The following is a 24926-nucleotide window of genomic DNA, read 5'->3' on the forward strand; positions in this document are numbered from 1 at the left end:
TACACAACAACCCACTCCCCACACACTTTTTAAATCTCGGACCTCCACAGAGTTCTGTGTCGCCGGTGCTTGTTTGTTTGTTATTTGGTTTTAAGGAGCATTAGCAACTAAGGCCATATTGCTGCGGGGATAGGCGGTGGTCATTCCCTGACCTTTCCGCATCCTCCGTATTTGGTGGTCACAGGCTCGAACCCAGGTCTAATCAAGAAACGTGTGCTACGCACTGCTGCTCCTGCACACCTGGCTATGGAGGCACCATTGCTCGTGCCATCAGACAACTAACACACTTTACTTGTCCACAGAGCCCATGTGCGGAAAATAAAGGCATTCCTTCATGTGTTCATCTAAACATGGTCACATGAACATCTAGAGCATGGTTGGTTTGCATTTGCCAGGAAGTCACTTCCATAGTACCCCCCCCCCCCCTCTCTTTGTACTCAAGGCTTCAGAAGTTACAGAGTTTTAATAGACACTTCCCAAATGTGACTTTGGACACTCTCAACTTGCTCAACATTGACTTTGAACTATGGTCTATTGACAAGTTACATTTCAGTGACATCTTGGCCTATCTCACTTTTTTTTTTTTTTTTTTGTTGGTTGTTGGCACATTGGCTTCTGTGGCCATAATGCACCTCCCAAAGTTTTTGCATTTTTTTACTCTGATCCAAGCCCGAGGTGGGATTCGAACCTACGATCTTTGGGTTGCCAGGCAGGCACTTTACCTACCTGGCTAGCCCGGTCGGCCCTATCTTACTATGTGGGTGCAAGAGTAAATGTGAACAAGCGAAGTTTTAATGGCTTCAGCAAACAGAGAAGTTTTTGCTTTTTTATTGACTTAAATTGGCATATTAATTTATTTTTTAGAGTTGCTTTATATTCCTAGTAACAGTACTTTAGTTTAAATTGAATTTAGATGGAGATTTTATAGGTTATTACTTAGTGTATCGGTAAGGGTATCAAATCCATGTGTGGACAGGTTTTGCAGCTACCGCAAACGCAAAGTTTTTAATTATACTTAGTCACTTTATTGACTTAATTGTTAGATTAAATTATTTTCTATAAGTAGCTTATAGACCTAGTCAAGCTCCGTGGTTTATTTTGAATTTAGATAGCGCGATTTGGAAAGTAAATAATACCTCGTGTCCGTAGATTAACCATTCGTAAGTTGCCGCCATTATTATACGATACATGTGCTAGCGTAACGTTTAACGGAAAACTATTGTAATTGTAATAGTGTAAGGTTTATCGGAAAACTAGATAGTGAGTATAGTAGTATCAATTAATCAGTAAAATTTATTAATCTTATTAAATTTCATTGTCAATTGAATTGTACTTTTTTAACTAAATAAATATAGCGACCTAGTTATTACAAGCGTGGTGTCGCGAATTGATACATATAAGTTAACAGGGGATAAGAAAGTCATATAATGTAACTTGGAGATAATATTCAATACCGAAATACATATATATAGTGTTATAACTGCATTGGGATATAGGTTTAGGGTTATATTTTGTATTGGAATTTTATTGAACTTGAATAGAAATCATGACTCAGAGCAGCAAAGCAAAAGGCTCAAACTAGTGGAAGTGCTATAGCTCAGGGGAGAACTGAGCGGGTGGTTGTCCTCTGAATCACTATCTATTGAAATGTACTACTTGTTTGATGTTTGTGGACAATCAGGAATGGGACATGATATTGCCTAGGGGAATGTCTTTGTGTGTGCGCGATGTAAGGAGTGCGAGGAAATAAGGTGCCAACTCGGCATTGTTATGGACTTATATGAGAGCTTAAAGGACAGGGTGGATGCCCTCGAAGGATTTAAATTGAGGGGCCCATTAAGCACTCAGCTGCCCATATCAATGCCAGAGCTTGCACTTGAACATCACGCAACACAGCGGCAACTCTCAAGGCAGAATGCGCTGGTCCCAAAGGAACTAGTTGTTGTAGATGACTATTGTCAGGGAAATGGGGAACATATTGTGCAAAAAGGATAGATGGAATAGTACTAGGGTATGTCTGCTGCCAGGGGCAAATATTGATGACGTTGTAGGACAGATATCATCCTTTAAGGGCACAAAGGGTGATATTTTTGTACACGTTGGCACTAATAATATTAAGAGTAGGAGACCGGCAGAATTACTTAACAAGTACAAGACAATGCTGAAAAAAAGCCATGAGTTAGGGTTGAATTTGAAAGTGTCTGCAATTCTGCCCAGACACGATAGGAGGGAGTATATGATGAGAGCCTTGTCGATCAATTCGGCCCTGGAGAAATTGTGCAAGGCTCAAGGGGTAGAATTTTTCTCAGCCTGGTCTGTGCTTGTTAATAGGAGAGACTGCTTCTACAGGGATGGGATACACTTAAATAGAAAGAGTGCAAGAATATTTGCTGATGCTATCGAGGCAGAGTTAGGTGGGTCAGAAAACTGCTAGCTTTGGTGGGATACACTGACTAATAGATTAGCAGTAGCTGCTGGCAGAGGTAAAAGTGATTCTTGCACTACTTCTATTGAAATGCAATTGAGCAGCAGCCTGGAAAGCAAAGCAATGGGAATTTCCAGGACTACTGGGAGTCGTAGTGGAACAAGTAAATACATGGGCTGTATTAGGGTAACTAAGAGTAGAAACAGGTGCATGTATACTTGCATGTACACCAATGCTTGGAGTATAGTTTGTAAATTCAATGAGCTTGAAGTGCTAGTCAAGACATCAAAGGCAGATATTGTTGGGATATCAGAGACATGGTATCACACAGACATAAGCAGTGCAGAACTGGTATTTGGGGAGTACAATGTGTACAGGAAGGGAGGAGGGGTTATGCTGTTAGTTAAGAAACACAAAATCTAAGGAAGTGCATCCAATTGATGTTGGTGGACAATGCAATGTTGAGTCTATTTGGTGTGACATAAGCACTGGGAAAGGAAAAATGAGAGTAGGTGTGTGTTATAGCCCTAATGAACCTGATGAGTATAATGAGCAATTGTGCAGAGAAATAGAGTGGGCCAGTAAATTAGTGTCTTATAATGGGAGATTTTAATTTCCCAGATATTGACTGGAATTTGTAGGTTGGACACACACACTGGCAAGGCTTTTGTGGATTTATTGGATGATTGTTTTCTACAGCAGTATGTTTGGGAGGAACTAGAGGGAGTAATACTCTTGATCTGATTATCAGTAATGATTCTTTATGCCTCAAGAATCTGCAGATAAAGGAACCACTAGGTGGCAGTGATCACAGTGTGCTGAAGTGGGATTTACTCAAAGAGGTAACTACCGTCAGGGGTAAAGGGAAGGGTTTTTGCTTCTGTAAAGGTTACTACGGTGGTCTGAGACAGTATTTTAATTCTATACGGCGGAACCAACTGATGATGTTACCAACAGCAAATTCAAAATGGGAAGCATTCAAAGAATTAATCTTGGAAGCTACTTGGCTTTTCATACCAACAAAGAAATATTGTTCAAGATTTAGGCCTAAATGGATGTCAGATGAGCTAATTAGACATGACAGAGAAGAAAAATGCATGGGATACATATAAATTAACATGTGACACAGAAGCCTATGATAAATATAAGCTGGTCTGTAACCAGCTATTTGCCAGACCTTTTGAAGGCAGATCGCAAGAAATCATTGGCAAAGGATGCAAAGAGTTCTTTACTTATGTAAACTCTAGAAGGAAGTGGATGAATCAGATTGGTCCACTTGATATACAGGGTGTCTCAAAAATATTGGTACAAATGTTTAGGGGAGGTAGGTAACATCTAAAGGAATGTGAATCGCATTGGAACCCATAACCGGAAACGTCAAGGGAAAGTAGTAGCAGAGGCACAAGAAGCAGAAATGACACAAGGCAGTAATTAGCGGCAAACATTTATTTGACATAATATTAACAATGGAGTATGAGATGGATGCATTTCATGATGTTACAACAGATGCTCGAAGGTTCCACCATGAGACGCGATGCATGTGTGACGCTGACGCAGCATGGATTGGCGGACACGGTCGAACATATCTGGAGTTTCTTTGACAGTAGCAGCAGCTCAGACGATTCTCGCCACGAGATCCATTTCCATCTCCACAGGTGAATCATACACAATAGATTTGAGGGCCCCCCACAGAAAGAAATCAGGTGAGCGTGGGGGCCAGGTAACGGATCCACCACGGCCAATCCATCGATGCCCAAAACGCCTGTTCAAATGGTCACGAACACACCTTTCATAATGGGCAGGCACCCCATCATGTTGACCAAATGTTGTGTCTCACATTTGCTGGAACATCATCAAGTAACCCTGGTAGTACGTGTTCAAGAAAGATCCGATATTTAGCGGAGTTCATGAGGGATGGTAACAGGTATGGGCCGACTAAGCAGTCACCGACCATACCTGCCCACACATTTATTGCGAAGCAATGTTGTGCCGCATGGGGGTGCACACCGTGTGGGTTGTTGTGAGCCCACACATGAGCATTGTGCTGATTGAATAAGCCTTCCCGAGTGAAATAAGCCTCATCCGTGAACAAAACATAGGCTGGAAAATTCAAGTCTTGAACACTTTCTTGGAGAAACCACTGTGCAAAAGCCACTCGTGCAGGATGATCTTGGGGGAGCAGTAACTGAACCCTTTAGAGATGAAAGGGGTGTAAGGAATCGTCGTGCCAGACATGATATACACTGTAACGAGACACTCCTGAGGCAATGGCACGTGTGCTGGTAGTAGGATTATTCTGGACATCATTCAACACACTTTCTTCCATTGCAGGAATTCACATCGAACATGGTCTGCCCGCACTACTCCTGTTACATCTAAATCACCCATAATCGCACAAATTTTGATGCACACGCCAAACAAATGGTGGTCCAGTACATGTCTGTCTGGGAAGCGTTCTCCATAAATTCGTTGAGCGGCTCGTCTATTGCCCTCTGCTAATCCATACACTAGGTGCATGTCTGCCAGCTCACAGTTCGTATATCGATGCATGCTCTTTGTGCGGCGACTACCACGCAGTCTACCGACTTACAGTGACGTTTCTGGTTATGGGTTCCTATGCGATTCACATTCCTTTTGATGTTACCTACCTCCCCTAAATGTTTGTACCAATATTTTTGAGACATCCTGTAGATGGTTCAACTGTTGATGATTCTGCTCAATTAGCTAACAAACTAAATGAATATTTTGCATCGACATTCACACACGAGGAGTTATTCAGGGAAGGGAATGCCAGAGGAGTATTCAACTCTGGCAGTAAGCCAGATAATCTTATATGTAGGTTAGTGCAAATGCATCATTTTAACATAGCTATCTACCGAAATAGTTAAATTAATTAATTAGATTAATTAAATTGGCATTGTTTTGGTTATATCTCATATTGTGACTGCCTTCACAACGAGTTGCCATGGTATTGTACTACCTCAAATAAATAACACTTCACCAGTGGAAAAGACTATTGTGTTATTTATTCTCAGAGGATACCACCACCACCCAGATGGCACTGTTTCAAAGCTTGTTGGCTTCTCTTCTGTGGATTGGCAGGTACCCTGGTGTTGCAATAGTGAGAACCCAGTTATGAAGTATAGCTTCACAATATGAGAGATGTTAGCATGAGGCCTTTGCCCTTAAATACTTTATAGTCTGTCACTATGCACCATCAGGCATCTCTCATATTGTGAAGTTATACTTCATAACTGGGTTATCACTATTAAACCAGCTTTAGAAATATTTAAGTTCTCAAACATTTTTTAAAAGTATGAATCCTCAATGAGTTCTCAGAGGAACCATAGCATGAATTATGACTTTTGTAATATCATCATTAAAAGACTGTTTGAGAGAACTTATATTCATATTTGTTGATACTGTTTTCTTTTTCACAGCAGATTCATGACTTCTTTTAGTTTTTTTTTTTTTTAACCTGCTATATTCCTCATAATCTTGGGGAGCCCCAATTCTGTGCAGTCTTTTAAGATGGGAAATAAAATTAGACTAGTAATTTGTCAGACCTTTAATTTTTACTGTCTTTGGTTCACACTTTATGCAGGATGCAACAACTGTTTGCACTGATGAACTTTATTCAATCAACACCATAAAAAATGTGCCATTCACAATGGCTTGGAACTATCACTTACTTTCACATTCGTTGCTAATGGATTCATTTATTCTCAAAGGCCCAGGCCTTGTGGATATTTTGAGGCTCGAAAGGCCTAAACTTGATCGAGTATCGCCGTCACTTTGGTTCACTGTGAATAATCAGTTATTAAAATAAATATAAATAAAAATAATTGCAACTAAGCCAACACAGAATTATCATAAAGAAAAAAAATACTAAATACTCCCTTAAAAAAAAATTCCACTTAAAAAAATAAATTTCCCAACTAATCAAAGATCAGATAATTGGAAAAATAATGGATTAACAAGAAAATCTTGGAAGAAACTGGTTTACTTTTCTGAAGCAAAGAAAGAACTGAGGAGATAATGAAACCATGGTTGAATGAAATGCATAACTTGTTTATGTTTATTTGAGAGGGAGAAGACAAAGAATGGTAATCAATGGGTACTGCTCTTCATGGACTAATGTTATTAGTGGTGTCCCCCAAGGGTTTGGTGTTGGGCCCATTGTTGTTTTGTATATTTATTAATGATATTGATGAAGGTATATCAAGCTTAATATCGAAGTTTGCAGATGATACAAAGTTTGGAGGATTGTTAATAACAGTAAATTGCAGTGCAGACAGGCTGCCAGAATAGGTCATGGGGTCTTGTCGATGATATACAGGAATTTTGCAAGCAGAGATAAGGAGGTGATTATCTCCTTGTATAAGGCAATGGTCAGGCCACACCTTGAGTACTTTGTGCAGGTCTGGAAGCCTTATTTTAGGAAGGATGTAGAGTTGCTAGAATAAGTACAAAAAAAAGCAACAAGACTGGTGAGTGGAACAAAGGGATGCTCTTACGAAGAAAGGCTTAAGTTCCTCAAATTGCAGCATCTGGAGAATAGGCACTTGTGAGGCAATCTGATTGAGGTGTATAAAGCCTTGAATGGATTGACTAGGCTCAATGTTGATGGGATTCTTCCTCTTGCTCAGATTACAAACCTAAGGGAGCATAAACTGAAATTGCGGAAAGACAGTTGATGAATAGATGTGCAGAAATTTTCCTTTATCCAGTGGGTAGTGGATTGCTGGAACAAACTTCCATCTGTTGTTGTGGAAGTTGATAGCTTAAATAAATCCAAGGAAGAACTAGACAAACATTTGGAACGAATGGTTTAGTGAAATGGGAAAGTATTTTTTTTTTTTTGCTGATGCTATATAAGCTTGCTTTCTTGCATCATATGCCTCTATTAATGCTTATGTTTATAATCCTACTAATGCTGAGAAGTAAAACAAATTGACAGTTGTTTTTAGATAAGCGATATGAAAAGGAAGGTGCTGTACGTAATTTATATACATCACTTTCTTTACATAATGTAAAAAAGTGTTTTGATGTTAATAACTACACTGCTCCCTCCTATAAGCCTATACATGCTACATAATGGCAATTCAAATGAAAAAATTTAATAAATTATTTTAGTGAGAATTTCAAATTGTATATATGAATAATTCTGTATCCCAATATAAAATAAACACAAATTAAAAACATTCTGAATTAACATCTGCATGGATACAGGAGGAGAAATTCTGGGAAAGCCTTAGAGCTCTAACTCAAAGTACGATAAATTATTATTATTATTTATTATTATTTTTTTTTGTATTTATAACTGTTATAAAAGCCCTTTCCTGCATAATAATGGTCTTAAAAAATCTGCACTTAAACAAAACCATTTTATTGCAGGGAGCAGTGTACTTCTATTTCTTATAAATCAGTTTCTTATAATAATCAAGATTTTGTGTAATGATTATTTATTAATTAAATTAATGAACAATATGAGAAATTATTACAGGTTTTCAGGAATGTTTGTTTCTAGTGATTTTTTTCTTAGTCTGAATAAAGATTAAATGATGAATAATGAGTAATAATTTCTTTAATGAATAAATCGAATAGTGAATAAATTTTTATTCATATAAAATGTTATTTAAATAACGCCCAACTCTGCTAGAAAGTTGGTGTCTACATTTAAAAAATGCATACTTCATATGCTGATGCTCATTATGGGCTTAATGGAATTTGCCTGCAAACAAGCAAAATCGCATTCATTGTGTGTGTGTGTGTGTGTGTGTGTGTGTGTGTGTGTGTGTGTGTGTGTGTGTGTGTGTGTGTGTGTGTGTGTGTAAAATGAGTAGCACACAAACAGATAGTTTGTCATAATGAGATTAAGTCTGTTATTTTTTTTATTCTTTTATGGTCAAATTAACACAATGATGCACATCCAAAGTAAGTGCAATAATTAAGTAATAATGAAATTGACATTGATCTCACTCTGATGACTCTTATCCCAGATATATGGGATCACTAAGAAGAGCTGCAATAGTTCTGAATGACTGTGTTTTATGATATATTGCACCGTCATTGGTGGGCTTGGCATTATTAAACACACATACACCGATGAGCCAAAACATTATAACCAACTACCTAATATGATGTTGGTCCTCCACGTGCAGCCAAAACAGCTCATACCCAGTGAGGCATGGATGCTACACGATTTCTAAGTGTGCCTTGTAGTATCTGGTACCAGCAGATCCTTTAACTCCTGTATGGTCCGTTGGTTGAAATGCTGCAGATGCTTGATGGGATTGACGTCTGGGGAATTTGGAAGCCAGAGCAATACCTGGAAGTCTTCCTTGTGTTCCACGAACCAGTCTCGAACAGTCCGGGCGGTGGGGCATGGCTCATTATCCTGCTGAAAAACGGCACCGCCAGAGGGGAAGACCATTGCCATGAAAGGGTGTGCCTGGTCAGCAGTGATGTTTAGGTTGGCGGTAGACATCAGAGTGCCCGGCATGTGAATGACTGGACCCAGGGTATCCCAGCAGAACATGGCCCAAAGCATGACACTGCCGCCACTGGCTTGTTTTCGTCCCATGGTGCATGCAGGCGCCATCACTTCCTCAGGTAAACAACGCACGCATACCCAGCCATCCACATGGTGCAACAGGAAACATGATTCATTGGGTCAGACAACCTTCTACCAATCACTCAAGGTCCAGTTTCGATGCTCGTGTATCCATTGTAGGCGCTGTCACCAGTGAACCAGGGTTATCAGAGATTATCGGAGCGGTCTGTGGCTACGTAGCCCCATTTTCAGCAGGGTTTTGATATACTGCGTGTTGTGACACATTACTCCCATCATCAGCATTCCAATTATGGCTAGTTGCCACATCCCATCCGGGAGAGGCTTCGTTCACCTTGAGCATCAATCAGCCTTAGTCATCCAACACCTCCCCGGCAGCTCGTGGGTTTCCCCTCAGACCGCTTTCGGTAAGTACTAACCACGGCTAACCGTGAGCACCCCACCAGCCATGCCATTTCAGATATGCTCTAATCGAGTCGTCTGGCCATTACAATTTGGCCTTTGTCAGACTTGCTTAAGTCTGCTGCCTTTCCTATGTGAAGAACAAGAGTAACACTGATTAACGGAGCTCAGTATCAGGTGTTTTTTATACAGTGTCCTGACCTGCGCATGTGCCTTAGTTCACCTGCAGTTGCTTCGATTTGCATAGCAACTCGCTGGTCATAATGTTTTGGCTCATCGGTGTATATAAAATTTATTTTATCCAAGAAAGGACAGCGGGAACAAAAAAAAAAAAAAAAAGCAGCATGTGTACCCTGTATTTAATGAGGCAGCTCTGTGTAGTATGCGTGCGTGCGTGCGCGCGCGCGCACGCACGCACGCACACACACACACACACACACACTTTGAGAGTCATTTCAGATATTGTTTCTATGTATTAACTGTCTAGAATTCAAGTGAGTGCTGCCATATCTGAGTATCCAGGTAATTTAAAAGGAAAAAAAAAAAAAGTCAACACTTCCCATATCATCCATCCATCCATCCCTTCGAACAGTTTGTCTGGTTCTTCCTTGAATTTATTCAAACTAACCAGTTCTACACCACCACATGGAAGTGTGTTCCAAGAATCAACTACCTGCAGGCTTAGGGCAAATTTTGCTCATCTATTCTGCAATCATCCTTCCTCAGTTTATGTCCCTTCATGTATGTAATCTGAGCAAGAAGAAGGTTTCCATCAGTATTGAGCTTACTGAATCCATTCAAAGCCTTAAATACCTCAATCGGATCTCCTTGCAGGTATCTTGTCTCCGGGCTTTGCAGTTTGCAGATCTGAAATCATCCTGGTAAGAGTACCTTTTGTTCTTCTCACTAATCTTGTTGCTATTCTCTGCACCTGTTCCACCAGATTCAGGTGCTTCCTAAAATGAAGCCTCCAGACTTTATATGCAGTACTCAAGATATGACTTAACCTTATACAATGGGATAATCCCAACTGGCAAAATCCCTGTATGACAAAACCCTATGATCCGGCCTGGCAGCCTGTCTGCATTGCTCATAGGACTTCATATCTGACTGCACAATTACTCACAGTTCTTTTTAACTCTCCACTCTCATAAGTGTAGTACTACACAGTTGGTATGTTAATCTTGGATTACTGCCCCCATTATGAAGTACTTTGCATTTGTCAATATTAAACTTCAGTTACTGTTTATCAGCCCATTTTCCTAATTTGTCTAGATTTTTTGCAGTAACATACCCTGATTACTGTGATTAACAAACTTCATCCACAAACTTAGATATTAAGCCTGAATGCCTTCATCAGGTATCATTAATAAATATAGAAAACAACAATGGGTCCAGCACACTGAACCATGGGGGATTCTGCTAGTAATATTAGTCCAAGATGAGCAGTATCCATTGATAACCATCTTTGTCTTCTCCTATTCAACCATCCCTTTATCTGTAGTAGTAATTTGCCCCTAACGACAAACAGCTCCAGTTTGTATAGCAGCCTTTTATGTGGAACTGCGTTGAAAGCATTTTTTGAAATGTAAGTATATAACATCGAAATTATTTTTTGCATTCAGTTTATTTGTTACTGCATCATAGTATTTGATAATATGGAAGCCATTTTCTTTCGACAGTCAGTGCGAACATAGGCTTAACCGATTGGGCTGGAAGTGGTCTCAAATTGAAAATATTTCTTCCTAGGTATGCAGAAAGTTGTTAAAATTTTAAAATTCCAAATAGTTTTATTTTACGTAATGGGCCAGTTTTGTACTACAATCGAGAATAGTTCAAAATTCACTTCATAGATGGAGCCACAGGGAGATGTTAACTGTTAAACAAATAGTTGTCTAAGTTGATAAGGCATTTTTTTTTTCTGATTAACAAGTTGCACTTTTGCACAATAGTGTCCTTTGTTCTGAAAAAAATAAATAACTAAATAAAATAATAATAATAAAACTCTGCTACCAATTGCAAAATTTTAACAACAGGTAAGCAAATGAATATAAAACACCATTATGCCTGGCATTTGTGGATTATGAAAAGGCATTTGACTCTATACAGCATAAGGCAATGTTTCAGGCACTGGAAAGACAAGGCATAGATACTCCATATATTATGATTTTGAAGAAAATATATGAGAGTGCTACATCCTTTATTAGACTAGACAAAGACAGTAGCAAATTTAAAATCGAGAAAGGAGTTCGACAAGGAGACACAATATCTCCGAAGCTGTTTACTGCTGCCCTTGAGGAAGCTTTCAGAAGATCAGACTGGTCGCAGAAAGGAGTCAATGTGAACGGAGAGTACCTAAACCATTTACGATTTGCAGATGACATTGTGGTCATAAGCCACGATCCCAAAGAATTAGAGCAAAATCTTAATCAGTTATGCACAGTTAGTAAGGATTTTGGACTAAAGATGAATATGGCTAAAACAAAAGTAATGATGAACAAGTATGTCACGGAAAGGGAAATAATGATTGAAGGAGCAGTAATTGAAAAGGTGGAGTCATATACTTATCTGGGACAAGTTATTAGCTGGAATAATGATAAATGGCTGGAAGTCAAGAGAAGAATAAATTTTGGATGGATAGCATTCAGGAAATATAGTCACATACTGAAGAGCAATATCCCAGTTTGTCTGAAACGTAAAATAATGAATCAATGTATACTCCCCACCATGACTTATGGAAGTGAAACTTGGGCACTCACCAAAAGAATGGAAGAGAAGCTAAGAACTACACAGCGAAGAATGGAACGAATTATATTGGGAATCAGTCTGTTAGATAAGAAGAGAAACACATGGATTAGGCAGCAAACTCAAGTAAAGGACATTCTTATCAAAACTAAAGAACTAAAATGGTCTTGGGCAGGACACATAGCTCGAAGACATGATGACAGATGGACTAAGAAAATAACAGAATGGTACCCAAGAGGAGCTAGAAGAAAACCTGGAAGACAAAGGCGGAGATGGATAGATGAAATTCATGAGTTTTTGAGTAGTAAATGGATGGCCAGTGCTCAAAACAGAAAGAACTGGAAAGTTGCTGGAGAGGCCTTCATCCTGCAGTGGATTGAAAATGGCTGATGATGATGATGATGACAGCTGGCTGTAGTCATTGTATACGATATGCCTCACCGATTTGGGCTCAAATTGAAGATATTTCTCCAATATTAGGAGAAATTTCTTCTACGTGTGCAGAAACATGGGAAAATAAAAATTCCGAATAGTTTTATTTTACAGAATGGGCCAATTTTCTCTACTAGCACTGCCTATCTTAAATGAATGAATAGTTTTATTTTACAGAAATGAGAAAGGATTAGACGTGTACTGGCTTACCTACTCACGGCCAAACACGGACTACATTTCTTTAGGGCAGCTAGGGAAATTCTACTACCGATTGCAAAATTTTTGCAAGGGGTACTGCTAGTAGTATTTGATTAGATTAGTCAGACAAGATCACCCCTTTGACAAATACATGTTGCGATAACTTCTTTAATCAGTGATGTCATAATTTTCCCTGGAGCAGAAGTTGAGCTTACAAGTCTGTAATTAATCATGTCACCCTTGATCCCCCTTTATAAATTGGGGTTACAACTGTCTGTGTGGACAGTTGTAACCCCAATAACCCCTCTTAATCGTGTGATGATCTCATAATCATGGCCAAAGGTTTGCTTACCTCTTTTGTCTCTCTTAATATAACTGGATAGATCCATCCACCTCAGGTGCCTTTTTTTACATTTAGCTTCAACTATTGTTCCTCCACTTTCCTCTGAATTAATACAAAATCATTCAGCTCCTTGTTAGGATTTGTGGTTATCTCTATCCTTCTCCCAAATTGAACTTACAAAAGCTGATACTGAATAAATTTTTTGGATTTCGGATGTAGAATTTAACAAAAAAATGAATCAGATGACACAAAAAGAAGTAGAGGATATTGCTGCATAGAAAGAAAGTGACAATGAGGATTTCTTTATAACTGTTTTTCTCTTTTTCGTGATTTTTTTTTTTTTTTTTTTGTTGATTCTGATTTTATTTTTAACAGTTTCACTCTAAAGTCAAAATTAAAAACAAATTAATGTTTAAAAGCATTTATGTACAAAGTGTTCATTTTTACACATCTTCAAAATTCCACAGACTCACTTGGGGGCGCCTCCGTAGCCAGGTGGGAAAGAGCAGCAGTGCGTAGCACACGCTTCTTGATTAGACCGGGATTCGAGCCCGTCACCACCAAATACGGAGGATGCGGAAAGGTCAGGGAATGACCACCGCATATCCCGAAGCATTATGGCCTTAGTTGCTAATGCTCCTAAAAACCAAATAACAAACAACAACAGACTCACTTCAAAGAGCCTGCCTCCATTGGAAACTCACTATAGCCATATATATATATATATATGTACATAGGGTTAACAAAATTAAGTGATAATATACTATATAAAATAGGTAAATGTGGCTTTAATAAAGGAAAAAAATGAAATAAAAATCTAACAAGCTCAATGAAACCAATTCGTATCCCACTCATGTTCAGAAAATTCATTTCTACGAGCCTATTTACATTACAAAAACTCATCAGCCACACGTACATGTCCAGAAACTCATATGCAAGTGGGTTAATGACAACAAACTCATCAATGCTAGCCCAAAAAATAAAATAATATAAGCATAACTAAAATTGTATGTTTTCTTGATATCGTGCAGATGTTTCTATATTATAATCTGTAGTAAATTTATTTTCAAAATTATATACTGGTTTCTCCATACATTCCACTAGGTAACACTTGGTGAAGAACAACTTAGCATTTGAATTATATTACTCACTTGACTGACGAATTTTGTTTTTGGAAAGTAGCACCACCAGGGGTTGTTGTTGTTGTTATTTTGTTTTTTTAGGAGCATTAGCAACTAAGGCCATATTGCTCCTTGAATATGCGGTGGTCATTCCCTGACCTTTCCGCATCCTCCGTATTTCGTGGTGACAGGCCTGAACCCCAGTCTAATCAAGAAGCGTGTGCTACACACTGCTGCTCCTTCCCACCTGGCTACGAAGGCACCTCCACCAGGGGTAGGCAAACAGGGAAGATGCAATGTGCCATATGTATAAACAGCTTGAAAAGGTTTGTGTGAATTCTTGCAGGTGGGGAGATCCTATCCCGGGCACAAATATACCTAGCTAAACCATTCGGAAAATATTTGTTATTTATACTAAAAGAATTAGCAATGTGAAAAAGAAATTTCATAGAAATGTAGTTTTTTATACTCATTGGGAAGAGCAAAAGCTTTCTTACTTAATCTGTCATACACACTAGTAATGACATAGTTGAAATGAGTATACCCATACTCTTATGGGTAGCACTATGGTTAAAGTTACTATCCCTCTACACAATGTGGAAAAGCCTTAGATAAGAGGAATTTTTATGGGCTGTTTTTCACACTGTGACCAGAAATTGAGTTTTTCATTCAGTAAAACAGACAAACCAGCCAAAGAATCCATATATTCTCCAGAAAAAGTGTACTGATGCTTTATTGCCTTAGTTCCTTTTCCAAAAACAAAACAATAATCAAATGGCTATGCTCATCATGCTCACTCAGTTGGTTAAGAATGGGTATTGAATACACTGAACTCCTTCAAATATTTAACAATGTTGGGAGAGAATTCTGATTCGATTTTTGTTTCTTTTTTGGCGGATGCAGAAAAAACATCTGCCATGCATCACTTAGCTATTTTAATGCTAATGTTATTATAACACTTTCCTCATATGTCGATTTTCTGAGCAATAAAGAATGAAAGTTTCTTAAGGTGAAGACCAGTGTTCAGAAAAATGGTATTTGAATTATGTAAACTCAAATGTTGATAGTCAGTTTTATAGTTATTTTGAAATTTTCTTTTGGTTTGCCTGCATAAAAAATTAAAAAGTTAATTTCATGCCATTTTATTTTATTACTTAGGCTTGTGGAAGTCAGATTTTTAATGTATGTGAACTCCTGTCTTTTGCATTTACATATCTTCCAGCTAGCTAAATATTTACAATATTGGGCAGAAAATTTCTCAAGAATTAGGATTATCATAATGCTTGATATTGAGAAGATAAAATTTATTTTAAATCATTGTTATAGAAATTTTGTCAGTACAGATACAAGAATATCATATTTCTTGTAATTGTAGGAAATTAAAAAAGAATAAACTGTTTGAAAACCGTGGCTGAATATGAATACCATAATTTAAATCAATTTAGTTTTCTGCAGTTCTGTTTAAATTCTTTTATTTTAAGTCCCTTTTTTTTTTATAGGTTGAATATATGCTTATCAAGTTTGATCGTGTTCAGAAGAAAGCTTTTGTCAGTTTAAGAGCAACTGAAGTGTTAGAAAAACTACAGCAGAAAGAAAAGGAACAACCTGAGTGAGTTCTGAGTTATAAATGTATTAAAATACTCATATTTCTGAAAAGTTATACAGCTGTTTTTATAATTAGGACACTTATGATACATTTGACAGTTGTCATCTGAGTAATGCAGAAATTAGATATATTTTTCAGTGTAAAATTCTCCAACCCTGCTCTTAAGTATTTCAGAATAATTAGATAAAAGGCATTTGCATTCATAAATAAAAACAATAAATAAAAAAAATAACATCAAATTTGTGTCTCTGTTGCACTTACACCTGTTCTGACCTGATAGGTTAGTTAACTGGAATGAAATTTAAGTAATTAGACAACTTTTGGGGGATCGTAGCTGAAGATAACAATTAACATTTATTCATTTTGAAAATTAAGTAACTACTTTGGAAGTTTTCCAATGACCCTTATGATATGAAAAATAATAATAATAATGAGAACATAACATGATTTAATCTCTAGAAGTAGCTTAATTTTTTATTACTAAGCTAGTTAGTAAGAAACTTTTGTGAGTTTTCAGGGAATGTTGCATGTACTGTGATGTATCTGTCTCCTATCTGAGTAGGTACCATCCTATGGTTGAGTCAATGCATTAGAAGCAGAAAAAATATTTTTTATATGTAGATTAAAGAGGTCCCCCCCCCCACTGGACTTCATATACAAAAGGTGTTGGAATGAAAACTGTAGTGGTCTAGTACAGTGTGTGGGTTGATGGTTAAGAAGATAGGTGGTTTTTAGTGTTGGATTTGAATTTCTATAGACTACTTTTCAAGAAATACATCCATACAAAAGAGGATTGTTCCAAATAACAGACTTAGAATGGATAATGGCAGAAATTGAAAGTTAGTTCAGTGAATTTTGAATTGAACTGTGAATTGAATGTTGAATAGTTGAGGCACATGTCCAGACTGATTTGAAAGAAAGTTATGGAATTACATTTTGTATGACAGTTTATCCTGTAACAAGTTCTGATAGTGATGGAGTTGTTACAGGAATACATACAGTCCAAATCTTAGTCAACCAGATATTGATTTATTTTCAAAGTTGGAGTCCTTAGGGATTTTCCATCTTAGTTGAAGTCAGTATATCTGTGGACAGTGCATCTCAAATACTCACTATTTAATGAGTGCCTGACAACAGCATTGGCCATCATGCCCGGCAGTGCAAAACTGTTATGGGAAAGTGGGGGGAGGGATCTGTATTAAAGGCTTATTTGTTTGTTGATTAGTTTAATAAACCATATCATTTATGATATACCAGCATAGAACTTAACTAGCCTTCATACCTATAGAAAGGGTGTATAGTAGTTTGTGTGATTAAGAATGGAATGAGGGTTTTTTTTTGTTTTTTTTTGTTGCTGTTTTTTTTAGTGTACTATAAGTTATTAGAACTTACAGTACTCAATATTGTGCATGGGTTGAAGGTTGGGGAGCCTGAAGATATTGTAGATGTTAGACTTCAATTTTAAACTATCACATCTGGGATATTGTATGCAACACCTCAGATGTGACATAACCATTACTTTGTGCAGAGTCAATAACTACGAAAAAAGTAATACTAAGAGCAAAAGAGAGAACTTTTTTTTTTTTTTGTATAGAGAACACAATATCTGTAATATGCTTGCACCTAGAAAAATTAGTTGTGGTTATCTTCAGATACATCTGGAAATCTGTGTTGTTGAAGATGAGCCTGTGAGCATCAGGTCCCCCACCCCACTCTTATTTCTTGGGGTGTTGAGATTTTGCAAATCTCAACACCCCAAGATTGAGATTTTACAAGAATTGAAGTTGACCAAATTTTCTTCTGCCAACTGGAGAAACACCTGAAGATTAACATTTAAGGAACTGGTGATGGATATTCAAGAAGTTGTATCTGTTTGTGCAGTATGGAGTTTGTCGAAATGGCAGGCAGAATGTATTGAACTTGTATCAACAAAACTGTGTACAAGACTTACAGTCAGTAGAAGTAAGTCATTAATATATAGAAAGGAAAGAGTGAATGAGAGAAAAGAACCTTGGGGGGAACTCCAGCATTAGTGGAGACAGAGAGCCATTTATCATCATATATGCAATGAGCAGTCAGAGAGAGTGAGAAAACTGTCTACCTGATGGGGGAGAAGAGAAAGCTGATCATACAATAGGAATTTCTCTGAACTTTTCTGTGGAACTTGTCGAGAATCAAAGATGAGTAACATAAACGAAGATATCGCTAGTGGATGACCTCCAGTGAAATCCATAGAACTTGAACAATAACTGTGAAAATAACAGAAAAGGTATTGAACATGAATGAGATCTGTAAAAAAAATATTCATCATGGAATAGAAATTAAGATTTATTGTACAGTATTTTATTTTACAGTAGAGGAATTTATTGATTAATCTCTCTCTCTCTCTCTCTCTCTCTCTCTCTCTCTCTCTCTCTCTCTCTCTCTCTCTCTCTCTCTCTCTCTCAAATAGATGCAAAAATTATTAGAATTAGGTTGATTTTTAGAGGATGAGAGGACTGCTCTAGAAACGAAATAATATTCTATGCTGAGGAAGATTTGGAATAGCAAAAGATAAAATCCAGATTTTTTTATGCTAAAAAAATAGTTGATATACAAGCTGATTATGAAAAAAAAAAAAACTTGTTTGTTTCAATGTTGAATATCTCAGCAATGAACAGCTGATGAGCTTTTGAAGTTTCATCAGTAGGATACCGGAATCATGCACTTGGAATACAGAAGTTTCAGCCTTTTCACTAGGGGCACTGTTATCTCTTAATTGCCATGTTTTACGCAAAGGTATACTGTAATGGCACTCGATGTCATGAAATTTGAAGCAGTAGGATGCACCTGCAAAAGACAGAAGTGAGAGAACTCTAAGTACTGGAAATTACAGTTATCAATATCAGCCATGCTAAGGAGCAACCAGATGCAAACATCTGGTTGCTTCTTCACTTAAAGCCATTATCAGGCACTTGGATTTGTATGGAAGGTGTTTTGTATGTTAAAGGTGTTCCTTTATTCATTTTAGTGTGTTCAGATCATGAAGCTTATAGATACAGAAGAATTTTGTTTTACAGTTCCCAGCAGAATTGCAGATCAACATCCAGTTTCTTAACCTTATCATATCTAGATCATAAGTATAGCATAGCTTAATTTTCAGCACTCACCTCATAATAATCCGCGTGGTTTGATGAAACTTATAACAGGTACATGGTAATTATAATATGTTGGAAGTTGGAATGCCACCGTAGCCTAGTGGTCAGGCGTGCGGGTGCATAAGTACACCTGCCTTGAGGGACCGGGGTTCAAGCCCGTGACTGCTGAATACGGTGCTGTTTCTTGTATTCTGTCTATCTTGTAAAACTCCTCTGACCATTTGGTCGTCCCGGAGTATAAACAGAAAATTTATTTTTTATTTTAGTGTAATTATAAATTTAAAAAAAAAATTTTAAATTACTAAATTATGAGTATAAAACATTAAAATTTGTCTAAGAAAGGAATGTGCACATTCCATTCTGTAGTTGTATTATTAAATTCAAGTATTAAAAATTAAAAAGGGATAGAAGCTAATAGAACACCTATTGATACCTTATTAAATACATTTAACACAACACGTGAAAGACTCAAATTTACCCTCGAAGTAGAAACCGATAATGAAATTAATTTTCTAAATCTCACTATATATAAAATCGGCACAATTTTAGGCACTAAAATATACAGGAAGAACACACATACAGGAAAGTTCCTACTTACTACTCACACCATCCTTTATATATTAAAAAAGCAATTCTTTATAACCAGATATATAATGCTATTAAATATAGTCACACACAAGTAGATCTATCCACCGAATTACAATACAATACCTCACCAAAAAATATATCGACAGAAAATATCCATTACAGCTAATATATAACTAATAAAAGAAACCATTACTAAAGTCCATAATAATATTAAAAGCCCTGACAATATTAATAACCATCTGAATAAGACACACACAACCCTTATTGTTCTTCCATACCATAAACAATATGCTAGATGGCTTCGACAGATTTTTAAGAATACAGATATTAAGTTAATATTTACATCTTATAATTTAATAAGATGTAAATATTAACGTTATAAATTTAATTCGTATAGGACAACATAACCCAAGCACGGTACTAAGTACTATAGGTTCTAATACCTCTCGTGTTTGGGGTTCACATAAAAAAAAAAAAAAAAATGAGTATATGACACATGATTACAATAACATTATATATTTAATTAGATGTCAATCAGATTGTCAAGCATGTTACATTGGTAGTACAACAGCTAAATTTGGCACTCCAAAAATTTCTAACACACGTGCCTACTATCACTTTAACAGCTTCAAATCTAATTTATCCCTATCATGACACCCTATACTTATCATGGCTTCTTATTTTCCAGTTTTTATTCAGTTCTGGTAATCTCCATCTGCTGATTTCATATGAATTTTTTTAGATTGAAATTTTTGTGAAACAGGTCTGGAGGCCTCATTTCAAGAAGGATGTAGAGCTGCTGGAACGAGTACAGAGAAGGGCAACAAGATTAGTGAATGGAACAAAGGGGTGCTCTTACGAAGAAAGGCTTAAGTTTTGCAAATTACAGTGTCTGGAGACTAGGCACCAGCGAGGTGATCTGATAGAGGTGTATAAAGCCTTGAATGGTTTAAGCATGCTCAATGCTGATGGGATTCTTCCTCTAGCTCAGAAAAATCACCTGAGAGGGCATAAATTCAAATTGAGGAAAGACAGATGTAGGATAGACGTGCGGAAATTTGCCTTTAGCCAGCGGGTGGTTGGTTGGTGGAGGTTGATAGCCTAAATAAGTTTAAGGCTCAGCTGGACAGGTATTTTGAACGAACAGAGGGGTGAAGTGGAAGTGGGTTTTTTTTTTTTTTTTTTGGCTGATGCTGCATAAGCTTGCTTTCTTGCATCAAATGCCTCTACTAATGCTAATGCTAATATAAGAAGGAAAGTTGTAATGTAGAAGTGATAAACGGAAAAAAGTTAATTCAGTGAATATAAACTTAAACTGAACAAACTGCTTAGCTGAAGTTCTCAAACAGAAGTTAATATCCTAGAAACTTAATATTCGAAATCATATTAGCAATAATTCAGGACTTTCAGTTATTTTAATATTTTTCAACTTTCTGAAAATGGAATTGTTAGTGTATTACTTAATGAAATAGAAATTAAGGAAGATTTTGTTGCTTTCAAAAACAAAAATTGATTTTTAAAGATATGAAGAAAAAGATGAGCAAGGCAAAGGCTCCATAACAGCTAATTTTGCTTTTTATATTTTAATTTTTCTGTTTATTTCAGTGTTTTTCTTTAATATTGGAATTTATTTAAATGTTAATATTCTTCAATACGACTGCTTCCACCAATATTTCTAGCTAAATCATTGGGGCAATCACATAGGAAACAGTGTTGATAAAGCCTTTCCACGTGATGATGATATTGCCCAGCCAGCTAATTCAAGGTCTTCCTTTACATCTTCATCCTGAAGCAGGTCTTTCCACTGCTTGTCTAGGGATTCCTTCTGCTCTGACAGCATGTCAAAACCACCCAAGTTGTTTTCTTCCAGTTTTTGTCAATGTTTTCTCTTTTGTCCATTAGGTTTATATATTGTTTCCTTCACTTTTTTCATTTCTGTTCCATGAAGGAGATTTTCAAAATCCTATAACATTTCATCTTGAATGCAAGTCTTTTCTTGTCTTCTGTATTAATAGCGTGTCACTGAAATAAACAGAAAAACAGCAAATTTTACATTTCTCAGTGGTTCACCATAATTAAAAATATTCTTCCCATCTATTTTTACAATAACATCTTTCATCTTGTTCTTTGGTATTTTTAATTGATTTTTTTAAAGAGGTGTTAATGCTGCTAGTAATTTCCTGCAGCTCATCTTTATTCTCATTAGGCAAGTCTTATATATTATCTGCATATTGCAGATGTCTTGATAATTCTTATTGTAATATTCCTAACTGGCCTTCTCAAGAGTTTATACATTCCACGTTCTGATCATTAGGTTTTCTCTCTATCTACATTTTTTTTTATCCTTTATATGTGTATATATAAGTATGCTATCAGTAATCAACTTGCCATTCCTGATGCCCTCAGATAGTGACACAGTACTTGTTTGTCCATTCCTGGTGACAGCCAAGCTGACTTGGTTTCTTTTGATACTATTGGTATAAATGTCTATTACTTAAGGTAGGTGACACCATTTCCTCTCTTACCTTCATTTGTTACCTTTAGTTTGGCATTATGGAATGGCCTTTCATACCTTGAGCATCTTTATCAGGAGGAATACACTACTGATATGCTTTGCACATTCTGACCAATTACCCCCCCCACCAAAATGCAGCTGCATAACAGAATTTGTGAGGGGACAGATAATACTAAGAAATGTAATCATTCACAGTTTCTTTATCTTGCTAAAATAGGCATTTCATGAAATAAGTCAAAAATCATTTTAAATAATCATCTTCATTGCATATAAGAGAATTTACATCTTGGGTTACTAAAAATTATGCCCAATGCTGTGTGTGCATATCAATACAGTTTGCATTTGGTAAAAATAATTTCATGTTGCTACTTATTTTTAAATTTCACACACACACACACACACACACACACACACACACACACACACACACACACACACACACACACACACACACAGGGTATCTCAAAAATACAAGGCATAACTTCAGGAATGAGTTCGTCATATGTAGACAATAAAAATATTTTATATCAACATAGTTATGGAAATGCTTGGTTCCCGAGTTATTAACAGGAATGTCTTATCTCCCGCAGGTGATTTCCTTCATCACAAGGTACTGACAGAATCTGGTGGTTTTACATTCCGACCATGTACTCAAATCAGGAGCAAGCAGATATGCACTTTATGTACAGTTTGGCGGATTGCAATGCTCTGGAGGCTCATCGTTTGTACCACAAAAGGTTCCCAGAACAAAGATGTCCAGACAGGAAAACATTTGAAGGTATCCATTGCTGCCTTTGTGAACATGGGACCTTTACACCTCGTGCTGCCGACAGAGGATGACCAAGATCTATGACTCCTGAAGTGGAGGTGAAGATTTTGGATGTTGTGCATGCCACTCCTGGAATCAGCACACACAGAATGTCTTATCTCCCGCAGTTGATAAGACATTTCGGTTAATAACTCAGGGAGATAAGACATTTCGGTTAATAACTCAGGAACCAAGCATTTCCAGAACTATGTTGATATAAAATGTTTATTGTCTACGTATGAGGAACTCATTCCTGAAGTTATGCCATGTATTTTTGAGACTGTGTGTGTGTGTGTGTGTGTGTGTGTGTGTGTGTGTGTGTGTGTGTGTGTGTGTGTGTGTGTGTTGTTTATCCATTAATATGACATAAAATATTAACGATTTCATATACTGTTTGCATAATTGCAATGTACATGTTCCATGTGTTCAAATAAAATTTTAATGTTTTTAGTGGTCATTTTGATTACATGATAAGCATTTTTTATTGCAAGCAGTTTCTGAGATATGAACTCTTTGTTTTTTTTAAATACAATCAGTATGTTGGGACTTTGGGCAGCACCGATATACTAGAATACTCATGGCAGATATTTTGCCAAAACTGTTTCGGAGAAGAAGTAAAAATTAATATCGAAGTAATTATAAAAATCTTTCCTTTAGCTCCCTTTGCTGCTAGCTAAGGTGTCAATGGGACAGACTCAAGTAAAATTGCAATTTGACAATTTTTTTACATATATGACTCTATCATCCTTTAAAAAAGATTACAGTTATTGCTCAAAAATTTTCTGGACTTGGAAGCTGTTATGTAAAGTTGTCCGTGAGCAAAAACAGCAACTTTGTTTTAAATCTGACTGAGATTTGTTGATTGTAGTGACAAAATTTAAGAAATTGTCTTCCCTTCAAAGTAAATGGCAAATTAGTTTCACCAAGAACTAAATCAGTTCTCGGTGTTTTAAAATCGGTCGGGTGTTTTTTGGATTTTTTTCCCCTCAATTTTACTGCGAAATAAATCTTATTACAAAAGGAATAAGGTCAAGAGCTTGTTTAGTCTGAGTTATTCAAGTTCAAAGAGCATTCTGGACAGATGGATATAAGCAAATTATTATATAGATTATGTAACTTAATAAGTCCTGTGCATAATACTAAATTTCTTTTCAGGCAAGTAAAAGCATTATGGAGACCTGAATTTGGTGCTTATATGATTGAAGGGACACCAGGAAAGCCATATGGTGGCCTTACATCACATTTTAATGTAGTAGAAGCTAGTATGAGAGCCAGGTAAGCAGAAAAATGCCATTCTTAAAATTAATTAATAATTAAGAAGGTATAATTCATACTCAGAAATTTTAGGGAAATATTTTTGGAAGAATTTGATACTTATTATTTTTAATTATACACCTTTTTAAAAATTTTCATTATTATTACTACTGGAAATTGTTAAATTATTATTCTTTTTTTTATAGTATCTCTAAACACAGTAGGCTCAGAATCTATAGAAATCTATAGGTTGATGGTTGATAAGATGGAAGATACTTGTTTAACACTTGACTTGAATTTCTGTGGATTGTAATTTTAAGGAAATATATAGGTCAATTAAATTTAGCTTATAATTTTTATTAGGCTTGTAATTTAAGTTTTATTTTATAAATTTATATATTAATTTATAATTATTAAGATATATACATTCTTTGTGTTGTTACCTACCTAGAAAAATAATTGCCAAGGAATTATGTACAGCTTGTCCAGACTGAACTAAAATTTCAAGAATGATCATCTTTTGATTTCTACCTAAATTGCATTCATCAGTATCTAAGGGTGTGTAATTATAGAGAGAGGGAAAAAAAAAAAAAGGGAAAAGTATTGTTGTTCAAGGATAATAATTAGGTAATTAGGGACACATACAACTGGAACTTAGTGACCTTGCAACTTTTTAGTTTTTTTCCTCTGAAGGTTTGAAATGTTGCCAGTATTTCCTTTACCTTTGTGATTGGTGAAGAATATAATCTTAGTGTTCAAGCAAAAAAAAAAAAAGAAA

General features: G+C 36.5%; 1 protein-coding gene across 1 annotated transcript in view; it reads left to right on the top strand.

Annotated features, from left to right (window-relative positions):
• Nucleotides 1-24926, top strand: part of Gclc (glutamate--cysteine ligase) — a 103668-nt gene that overhangs the window by 13013 nt on the left and 65729 nt on the right. The window contains exons 2-3 of the mRNA XM_090384367.1: nt 15740-15849; nt 24050-24169. Of these exons, the coding sequence (XP_090240493.1) occupies nt 15740-15849; nt 24050-24169 (230 nt within the window). The remainder of the gene's footprint in view (nt 1-15739; nt 15850-24049; nt 24170-24926) is intronic.

Source organism: Mastigoproctus giganteus, chromosome 11 (genome assembly GCF_048544385.1).
Source record: "Mastigoproctus giganteus isolate SK-2022 chromosome 11, ASM4854438v1, whole genome shotgun sequence".
In the NCBI taxonomy this organism is placed as follows: Eukaryota; Metazoa; Arthropoda; class Arachnida; order Uropygi; family Thelyphonidae; genus Mastigoproctus; species Mastigoproctus giganteus.